Source organism: Pollicipes pollicipes, unplaced genomic scaffold, assembly GCF_011947565.3.
Source record: "Pollicipes pollicipes isolate AB1234 unplaced genomic scaffold, Ppol_2.1 Scaffold_7231;HRSCAF=8579_pilon_pilon_pilon, whole genome shotgun sequence".
In the NCBI taxonomy this organism is placed as follows: Eukaryota; Metazoa; Arthropoda; class Thecostraca; order Pollicipedomorpha; family Pollicipedidae; genus Pollicipes; species Pollicipes pollicipes.
In genome coordinates this window covers 17,393,068-17,404,049 of record NW_023597034.1, presented here as the reverse complement: position 1 = coordinate 17,404,049, position 10,982 = coordinate 17,393,068, and the positions used below count along the sequence as shown (strand labels likewise).

The 10,982-nt window shown below is 56.0% G+C and overlaps 1 protein-coding gene across 2 annotated transcripts in view; it reads left to right on the top strand.

Moving 5' to 3' along the window:
• The first annotated feature begins 989 nt into the window (after window positions 1-989).
• The window catches only part of LOC119109432 (uncharacterized protein ZK1073.1), a 47,846-nt gene continuing 37,853 nt past the window's right edge, over window positions 990-10,982 (top strand). Inside the window, exons 1-2 of one of the 2 annotated variants that reach the window (XM_037233046.1) lie at window positions 990-1,167; window positions 4,826-4,986. In XM_037233046.1, the coding sequence (XP_037088941.1) occupies window positions 4,882-4,986 (105 nt within the window). In that variant the 5' untranslated portion in view covers window positions 990-1,167; window positions 4,826-4,881. The remainder of the gene's footprint in view (window positions 1,168-4,825; window positions 4,987-10,982) is intronic. The other variant, XM_037233044.1, reaches the window with a different exon arrangement.

Below are 10,982 nucleotides of genomic sequence, written 5' to 3'. Positions count from 1 at the left end.
AGTGCCCTTGCATTGAGCCTAGGTACCTGTTCTAAGCAAAAGGGCGCTGATGTTCGTCTAGCGTCGGTGACCTTGTTTGACCTTAAGAATTTAATGGTGACCGCACCCACTGCCTTTCCAATAGAATATATTTAGGCCCCATGCCACAGTCTGGAGCATCCATTATCTGGGATGTATGTGGGACGGTGAATATTGATGGCGTAATGGTAACCTCTCGAGTTCACAACTTTCGGCACGCCAATAAAATCAGAGTTTGCCGGTTTGCCACAGCATGGAGTTCCTCAGATAAATCAAACGTTGGACAAAAGACCGTCACAGTTCGTGACAAAAGCTTCATAATGACCTCACAGCCAGTGCGAGCTTTGGAACCAGTGAGATGTAGAAACGCGTGGCCGAACTGGGAGCGTTGCCTTATTTTGACCAGTCTTGACCGATTATTTATATATTTTTAGGGCCTAACGACTCACTTCCTCTCGAAGCACTGCCGGCAAAGAAGCCGCGTGTGCCAGGTTCCGACAGGTTTTGAGTGAATTCTAAGCGTACGTCGATTTCCGCCGAATAATAACATGTGCCTATTGACAACTTGCCCGCGTACACCTTTACTATTGACGGTTCTTGCAAGATAAATTAAAACAGCCAGCTTCGCCAATAATGTCCCCGGCATGTTGCTATTCATGATCACCAATCTGGCACCCATTCACGACGACCGCACCGCCACGATCCTCCGCTCGCCACCGCTCGCCACACGCCATCCCTGGACACCCTACAAATGCACACCGACAAAAACCCGGCCGCCTCTGCCACCGGTGGGCAGCTCGCGCGCGACTTCGGCCAAGGCAAACCACCGCCCCGCTGCCGAAGCCGGCCACTCAGCCCCGAATTCGGCCGGTGTGCTGTCCCCCCTCGGCGCGCGTGAAGGGGTGCCGGACGGGGATAGAGAGGGAGGGGGGGGGGGGGGGGGCGGCGCGCCGCGCGGTGGGACGTACGCCACAGTTGGCTCACCGACGCGCTGCAGTGGAGTAGCGCGCGCCGACGCCTGCCCGACCACCGGTATTTTTAGTGCAACACGGCAGTGAGCGGCGTCGGAGGGCAACGGCCACGTCACCGCACGAGCCGTGGAAGCGCCGCATCCTGCTCCTAGTGGCCTGAGGTCGTGACGCGTTAAGCGTGAGTGACCGTCAACGCTGCCAGCTGTCGCGCGTGTTTGTTTCTTCTGCCCCGAATGTACTGCAGAGGAATGGATCGCTATCAATCACAATGTCTCACCGCATATGTCTTCCACTCGGGGGCGCATGCAGGATTCTGCAATGTGAGGCACTTGGGGCGTTTTCACACATTGACCCTTAGGTTACATGCCTCTCCCTTTTCAGATTTGTTACATTTATTGATGCATGCGTGAAGAAATGTTGGCACTGAAACAACGATCTAGAACTTGCAAGTTGGTAGATCGGTAATAACACGCAATGTTGTTTTATGCAATGCAACAGATTTTGCGCGCCAGGTCATTTTTTTATTGCAAAGCTGGTTTATGCCCCTCTTCACTTTTGCAAAATTCTGCGTACGGTTCCGGGCGCCCGATTCCAATGCTGTTATCAAAGAACTCATTCAAGTGCGGCGTAGTATCTGCGTGATGCATGTATTTGGCGTGTCATTTTTGCTGTCCATCATTTGTATTAATTCACCTTGATCTTGAAAATGTCGACATTTCTTCACATGCGCGTAATCACAGTCAGACAGGTGACAGGGAATGAACGTACCCCCGGTCATCGCACTTGATTACATCTCTGCCCAGGCTCGTCAGGGCGTTTGCGTGCCCCGCTGGGCTGAGTTATTAATGTGTTTATCAGTGTTTGAGGGCGCGCCGACTTCGAGGCCATTTTTCGCCGCACGCACTTGAGTTCACGTGGCTCGGCGTCATGTCCTCCTCAAAAACGGTTGTAGTGCTCTAGTGATGACTTCTTTACATTTGCGAACGTTTTCCCTTCATCACCAAGCCTTATTTCATGACGTTACTTTTTTGGGTGGGGCCCCAAAAAGAAACGAATTAGCGCAAGGTAACACAGCGGATGTAGTCAGTCAGGGGCGGATCTAGCCTGGAGTTGTTTTTTTTTGGGGGGGGGGGGGTGGCAAGCTTTCGTCGCCAACTGGCTGGTGTGGGATCCGAGGTCCAGTGCATGGTGCCTCTCGCGAGTACCTAGTAGGGACACCATTCAAGCACCGAAATACGTTTGAATCTTTTATATACAGTATGCATGTTTACAAAGCTGGCAACCCTCATTTTGAGGTATTATTTTGCTATTATGTATTTGCTATTGCGTAGGCTATTATTTTGAGGCACATGTTTGAGGTAAGTAGACGAAACTTTTATGAAGTTCTGGGAATGTTTTGGGTAGGGGGGCAAAATATACTCTCAGAGTTTTGGGGGACATGGCCCCGTGCCCCCCCCCCCCCCCCACCAGGATCCGCCTATGTGGTCAGTACGTACAAGTTGCCATCGCCTTACAAAGTGCTGCCATAGAAAGGATGGAAACTCTGCTTCTGGGCCGCGCGATGTCTGGCTCTCAAAAGGAGTAAACACAGTTTACCCTAGTCATTTTCGAGTTTCCTTTCACACCACTCCACCGAGTAAACACAGTTTAACTCGGTGAAGTGGGGTGAGCTCACTGATGTGTTCAAAAAGCGTTTTGAGTCTTGCAAATGCTATCATCGTGCTGATATACGTACCACAATTAAACATGAATGGATGGAAATGCGGCATGAGCGATATGACAATGCTCTTCTGAGTTCTACTGAATTTAGCAATGTTCACAACTGTCATCCAAAAACCTTTCTTTCCGCAGCCTTATACCGTTAACCTGTCTCGGCATCGATCATTTTCCACCAGTCAACTCGTACGTTTGGCTTTCAATAACGGCGTTTGGCGCGGCGCCCAGTTTTCCGGTTTGACCTCGCTCCGGAGTCGGTGCTCTCCAGCGGTCACGCTCGTCCGTCTGGCAGCTCTAACATGTGGCCAATCAGCACTCCTGACCGCGCGTGGAGCGCGCCGGCCGCTCCAGCAGCCCAGCGGGAAATGAAGCCCGGCTCGCGCCAAGCGGCACCGTACCCATCAAAGTCGGCCTGCTCGGCCGTCAAAGGCGTCCCGACCAGCCGCACAACAGCGTGGTGTTCCGGCTGTCCGCGTGCTGCTAGTGGACGCGGGGTGGTGCTACGGCTGTGCGCGTGCTGCCAGTGGACGCGGGGTGGTGCTCCGGCTGTGCGCGTGCTGCCAGTGGACGCAGGGCGGTGCTCCGGCCGTGCGCGTGCTGCGTTTGGACGAGGGCCTGACCACTCGTCCGACCGATGGGAGGGGTCCTTGAGAGGCCTGGAGTCGATGAATCGATGGACGGCATCATTAATTACGCCATCGACATTCAGTTTTGGTTGGCGCTTGTCTCGTGCGTAGTCCTCTGGCCCTTGTTATCCCGCTACTCCGTCGGTGGGGTGTCGTAGTCCTCTGGCCCTTGTTATCCCGCTACTCCGTCGGTGGGGTGTCGTAGTCCTCTGGCCCTTGTTATCCCGCTACTCCGTCGGTGGGGTGTCGTAGTCCTCTGGCCCTTTTTATCCCGCTACTCCGTCGGTGGGGTGTCGTAGTCCTCTGGCCCTTGTTATCCCGCTACTCCGTCGGTGGGGTGTGCGGACGGCTCTCCTGCCCATCCTGTGGTCCCGTTCGTAGCCCAGCATCAGGAGTCCGCAGGCCGCGGCCCAGTATCGGGAGTCCGCAGGCCGCGGCCCAGTATAGGGACGGCTTGGAACTGCGACCCTGTGGCGCTGCCGTGCCAAGTCTGGGACGCCGCCTCGCTCGGTGCTCACCGCCAGCCCGTCCGTCTGTGGGGCTGGCGCGCACGAGCCGTTGTCAGCGGCCCGGAGCGTGCCGCACTAGCTGTCGCGATGCCACCAATGAGCTCCGCACTCGGAAATGCGAAACGGTTTAGATACGTGCGCTTTTCCGGGCATGAAATCCGATACTGGCTTTTCCACGCTCCAGGCAAGAAATCGTTTGGAACCAAATCTAAAGGCAGGTTCTAGTGCGGGAAAGTTGCCTCGAGCCATTGGTTGGCTTGATATAAGGTAGATTAAATATCGAGATGATGTCTGCAAGCGCAGGCGTCGTACGTGCATGCATCGTAGGACATTTCGTAACTTGTCATTACGGCAGCATTATGTGTCCTTGAAGTGAAAATCTGGGAAGAAGCAAGCTTTAGCACTGAGCTTCTTCTTCGTGCGCAGCTGTTTCTTCGTGCACCATAGCAAACACAACTGCTGAGCATTGACCCTGTTATCGCGAGAGGGCGTCCGGCTGTCTGCGATATTTTCTTCATCTCGGTTCCCCCTACCATGAGACGATGTTCGATGTATGTCACATACAGCCAACATATCATTAACTGTCAACTCCCCTGTCGGTCTGCAGTTTGCACTGAGACGCACCGACGCCTCCTGTGTCCGTCTGCAGTCGGTGCTGGGACCCACCGACGCCTCCCGTGTCCGTCTGCACTCGGTGCTGGGACCCACCGACGCCTCCCGTGTCCGTCTGCACTCGGTGCTGAGACTCGCTGACGCCTCCCGTGTCCGTCTGCACTCGGTGCTGGGGCCCACTGAGACATCCCGTGTCCGTCTGCACTCGGTGCTGGGACCCACCGACGCCTCCCGTGTCCGTCTGCACTCGGTGCTGGGACCCACTGAGACATCCCGTGTCCGTCTGCACTCGGTGCTGGGACCCACCGACGCTTCCCGTGTCCGCCTGCAGTAGGTGGTGGGATCCCCTGACGCCTCCCGTGTCTGTCTGCAGTCGGTGCTGAGACCCACTGGGACATCCCGTGTCCGTCTGCAATCGGTGCTGGGACCATGTCATCGCCCGGGGATAGCAAGCCGCCGAGTCGGCCACCGCCGATCAAGACCCGCTCGCTGTCTCGGCAGTACTCGACCGAGCCCGTCTGGGTGGAGGAGATGGTGAGTAGCGTTCGGCCACGCAGCTCTCAGACTCTCATCCGAGCCTGTCGCCTCATCCGCGTCCGTCGCCTCGTCCCAACGTGTCGCCTCTTCCGAGTCTGTCTCCTCGTCCACGCCTGTCGCCTCGTCCGAGTCTGTCTCCTCGTCCACGTCTGTCGCCTCGTCCGAGTCTGTCTCCTCGTCCACGCCCGTCACCTCGTCCGAGTCTGTTACCGGACGTATGTTTGGTCGACGCTTACAAATTGTGATGGCTTAACACAGGCGCGAAGTTGGAGGGCGCGTGATGCTCCACAACTTTGCAGGAAGTAGAATCACTTTTGCCGTTGAATGCTACGATATAGATTACACATCCTATCTTAGTTCCTTTTGCCCTTCCCCAAGACGTGCCCTACCGCAACTTTTTTGTAAGCCTCCGGTTTCCTACTGATTGGTGTTGTAGTATCATACGCACAACGACGCGCGCGCGAAGCAGGGTATAGTTAACGGGTAAGCATCCATTCACGCCAGATAATAGTAAGGCGCGTCGCCTGTCCTTCGGAGAACTTCAACGTCGCTACATATCTGGTCGCTCTGCTACCGCACGAATTCACGCTACGATGTGATGCATGCGGCAAATAAGACAGGCATCGACATTTTTGTTCAACGCTGTGTGCTCAACAAGCACAGCCACTTGCAGACCTTCGAGCGCTGCACGCCGGTCGAATGCGCAGTTTGAGTCCCGAATCGAGTTGCCATCGGACACAGGCGAGGATGCAAAAACGTGCCTATTCTGGGCACGGCCCAGCCCATCGGTAAGTTGTTTGGCGCGTACCTGTTTCAGCGCAGAGCGCCGCAAAAACTGGCTCAACGGTGGACGTGGCCAGTATTTATTCATGGGCTGGTTGATGGGTGTCGTTGGCATCGTTGTGGGCTGTGGGGAGGCTGTCTCTGTTGCCGCCAGAGAATCATACAGGCTGCCAAGTCATTGTCGTTATGAAAAGGCGCCTTATCATTCTCAAGAAAAGAAATACACATCACAAAAGCGTGCAATGCGTGCAATGGTCATTTGTAGTTCATAATAGAGTATGCAACGGCACATACTGGCTGTTTTAATGGCTTTGAGTAGTCCGTAGCAGTAACTGGGTCACGTCGACAGTATGGACAGACCATGCCAGCTGGAGCCCACCAGCGATGCACTATGGGGCAGGATCGAGTCGTCTGCATAGGACGCTGTCTTACTGTGGTCAGATGGGTGACATGGAAGGTCGTTTGTGAAAACATTGAACAAGATCGGGCCGAGGGTGCTATCCTGTACCGCTCCCAACTTGGTAGGTGACATGTGATTACTGCCCTTTATATAGTGCGTACTGGCTTTAAACTAATCTCATCAATCCATTATTGACAGTTTGAGCGGCGGACAAGCCCAGTATTGGTCGGCTGAGCGGCGGACAGGCCCAGTATTGGCGGGCTGAGCGACGGAAAGGTCCATTATTGGTCGGCTTAGCGGCGGAAAAGTCCAGTATTGGTCGGCTGAGCGGCGGACAGGCCCAGTATTGGCAGGCTGAGCGACGGAAAGGTCCATTATTGGTCGGCTGAGCGGCGGAAAAGTCCAATATTGGTCGGCTGAGCGGCGGACAGGCCCAGTGTTGGCAGGCTGAGGGGCGGAAAGGTCCAGTATTGGTCGGCTGAGCGGCGGAAAGGTCCAGTATTGGTCGGCTGAGCGGCGGAAAGGTCCAGTATTGGTCGGCTGAGCGGCGGAAAGGTCCAGTATTGGTCGGCTGAGCGGCGGAAAGGTCCAGTATTGGTCCGGCTGAGCGGCGTTCAGGCCCAGCACTGATGCCTGGCGGAGTGCAGGCTAGTACACTCAAACACGCGGTGGATATCCGAGGAAACTCGCTAATTAATGCCACGCTTATGTTCTTTTTTGCAATATCCACGCATGCTTGCTAAAACAAAGAAGATATTTCTTGCCCATAAGCCAAATAGCGTACTAAGGCGTTTTGAAGTGGGGACCTCGCGGAAGCCATAACCGGGACATAGCACGCTTTATAGCTAAAGTTTTGATCGATTTTGCTAGCAGAGGGCCACTCTGCTAATGAGGGTTCGCCTGTGTGATTCCCCACGCCCAGACACGTCGATTGGCCGTCAGCGTATTGGTGGCTGCTGAGAGGTTATATTCGTCCGTCTGAGAAGGAGCCACGGTTTTCCACTTAAAATGTTTTAAACGTGCAACTCACAGTTTCCACTTGCCATGGGGCCAACTGCTCAGCGAACTTTATCAGTAGCAAGCTTCAGTGACTGCACGTCTAACTTCTCGGCAGTTTTATAGACCTTTCAGATGCCCGGTACTCAAGCAAACGACACAAATGCATAAAGGAGAACCGCGGGATTACTCTTTTCAAAGCTTCGCGCAGAACACCATACTTTAGAAGCACCTTCGGTGTATGCACGCGAGTGTTTACGCTAGGAAGTGTCGTAAACCACTACAAAACGTTTTATGACGTAAGTTGCTTTTCTTGTTTAGTTGGCTTACGTGCACTCCTCGCCCAGTGTTCATGCTCACGCTCGCCGAAGCTGATAAGGGGAGACACCCCCCTCTCCTGTATGGCGCCGTGTGAGCCGAGTCGGGCGGCCTGCTCTCAGTGCCGGCTGGCGGTGGGGCACGGAGAGTCGATGCCCGATCTGGGCCCCATGTATCACTGGAGCCCCCGGTGCGACGCCGGTCGGTAGCGAACGATCGATGTTGCACCAGCTGCCGACCGATGCCGGCCCATCGGTCCGGCGCCGCCGGTGCAACACGGCCCGGTGGCTTCCTCCCCCTGAGTGTGATGTAGATCGGCCGACCGGTGGGAAGCGGCGGCCCCCGCTGGGTCATGTGAGCGCGATTACCAAGGCGCAGCGCTGGATCCGCCGGCGACGGAGGGACGCGTGACGGTGGTGCGTGCGGCCGGACGGTGAACCGTTGTCCGTCTCCACCGGAGAGGACCGTCCCCGTCCAGGGAGTCGTCCTTGTCAGGGAGAGACTATCTCTTCTGTTCACGCCTTGTCACTAAAGCTCTTCCGTCTGAGGGGGCCACCTCTGTTCGATAGAAACCATCTTTGTTCGAAAATGACCACTTCTGTGCTGGAGGATTCTTTTTCTCCGAGAGTGACCAATCTTGTCTGAGATGGACAGTCGCAGTCCGAGATGGAACGTCGCTGTCCGAGATGGGCCATCGTTGTGCGAGATGGGCGGTCGGTGTCCGAAAGAGACCGCCTCTGTCCGAAAAGAATCATCTGTTCGTTGTCTCTCCGGCGGCGGCAGGAACGGCAACAGGGGCGGCGGTAGGGTCGCAGCTGTTACAGCAGCAGGGACAGCGACGGGCGCCTGTCGATTAGTGCCGTGGCGCCGCGTAACGACAGCCGCCGCCCCGCCCGGCCCTGCCCGGCGCGCGCCGCCTGGCGCGCTGTTTACCTCTGCCGGCCGCGACATTTCGCTGCGGTCACGTGACTAGAGAGAGAGAGAGAGAGAGAGAGAGAGAGGGTGCGCGGCCCAGGGTTGGATCGATTGGTGGGCTGGGCTGCCGGCGGCGTGCGAAGTTCACCGTGCCCGCAGGCTGGCCCCAGTCCAGGTCAGTGAGCGGCTGCGGCTCGGCAACCGCCGGCACTGGGTGCGGCCTTCGCGAGCATCGCAAGTCATGTTCAGCACGGGGTGTTTTGACTCAGGATAGAGCGCGGAAAATAAACACAATGCAGAAAAGTCCCCCGGTGCCGGTTTGGTTATGAGCGTTGAGCCTCCACCTCGCGAGAGGTGTCCGTCGAGCTCATATAGGTCATCGACAGCTTACGCCGCGGTCTGCCGCCCTCTCTCAATCCTTCAAATAGACATTGTGCGGACAGCATGAAAACATCCATTAAATTAACTGGTTCTGGCTCGCGTGGCGTCCTTGAGCCTTGTTTTGGAACGATATTAATCTGGTGAACAAGGCATGGGGCAGACCGATTACCCGCTGTTTGTTGCCCCTGGCTGGGCGACGTTGTCAAGTGACGTTTGGTGCGTGCAATGACGATTATGTTTGGTGCGTGCAATGACGATTGTTTGGTGCGTGCTAGCCCGGGAGCTCTTCAAGCTACTGACACCGTCAATCTAGCGTAATTGTATTCCTTCTTCTAGCGTCATGCACAGTTTGGAATGTGGTATGTTATCTGAGTGACATCGAACCAGCCTGCAGCAGGTTCGAATGAGCCCTGGCGGTGCTGCTGTCTCCAGGAATTGAAACGAGTCATTCGGCGCATTGATGGAATGCCAATGTGCTCATCGATGCGAATGCACTTCGGTAGTTCCATGTTGATGGCTGGCTCAGCTGGCTGATGCCTGGGAATGGTGTAACTTAGCTGGCTGATGCTTGGGAACGATTGGCTCAACTGGCTGACATTTGTCGATGGCGTGGCTCAGCTGGTCGATACTTGGGGATGGTGTAGCTCAGCCGGCTGATGTTTGTCGATGGCGTAACTCAGCTGGTCGATACTTGGGGATAGTGCAGCACAGCTTAGAGTGTGTTCACCCAACGACCGCGTTCAGAAAATCATGTGACCTATCCTGACTCTCATCCAAGAGGTTCTTCGCCGGCGTTGACGGCGAGAGATGTCGACGCACATTGTCATTTAATATTGAGCGCGTCGTTGAGCCTCCTTGATAAAACTAACGGCTCCTACCTATAACGATGGCTCAATTCTTGTATTATTTTAGTTTTATTGCTATTTTCTTCTATTGCATTTTTTAAATTTTCATCTCAGTTGTTCTGCGTTTGGAGGCTGCGCAGTGTAGGTAATATGTGTGCATGATCGACACGTTTTTGGTTCCTGATTTTTTCTCGGTGCTCGTGTCGCAGATTGCGGGCGGCTTTCGCCTGTTGCTGCGCGTGTTCCCGGCATCATATTATATTCACGCGTTTGACCTTCTCTCGTCATGACATGTCACAGTGCGATGCAAAGCAAGCCGCGGTCATATCGTCAGGACTTCTGACATATTACTTCTCGTCCGCCATCTGTCGCGATCTGGACATCCGTGCACGGTGTTCGTGGGGCTGCTGATCGTGCTGCATTGCTGCCAGCGGCATAACCTGCACACACACACACCACACACACCCCACACACACCCACACACACACCCACACCCACCCACACCCACACACACACACCACACACACACACACACACACACACACACAACACACACACACACACACACACACACACACACACACACACACACACACACACACACACACACCACACACACACACACACACACACACCACACACACACACACACACCACACACACACGCACACACGCACACGCACACGCACACGCACACGCACACGCGCACGCGCACGCGCACGCGCACGCACGCGCACGCGCACGCGCACGCGCACGCGCACCCGCACCCGCACCCGCACCCGCACACACCCGCACGCCGCACCCCGCACCCCGCACCCGCACCCGCACCCCGCACCCGCACCCGCACCACGCACCCGCACCCGCCCCCGCACCCGCACACCCGCACCCGCACCCCACCCGCACCCCCACCCGCACCCGCACACAGCGCACGCTACACACGCCCCACACGCACACACACACGTCCCCTCCAACCACTCCACGCTGACACCGTGGGTGCACATCAGTAGCCTTTATGCAGGTCGAGACGCCCGCTCTGGCGCCGACACGAGTGACAGTATGGTGCAGATTGCAGGCTATATAGGTACAAATACGCCCACCGCGTTTGGCGGTGACGTATTTGTACCCACCGCGCACCTCGGACAGCAACGCAGCAGCATACAGGCGTTCGCTCAAACTGCTGCACGTCCTACAGCAACGCAGGCTTTAAGTCGGCCGCCTGCACTGCTACGCTTCTGGCAGTAGCTACATAGCGCTTCCGAGCCGTGTTGAACGGTGCCCACTCCGAGCATGGGCTTATCACTGAGCTCGCTATCACAACCCACGCGCCTCGGCAGGAGCTGTGCCGGGCGGTGTCC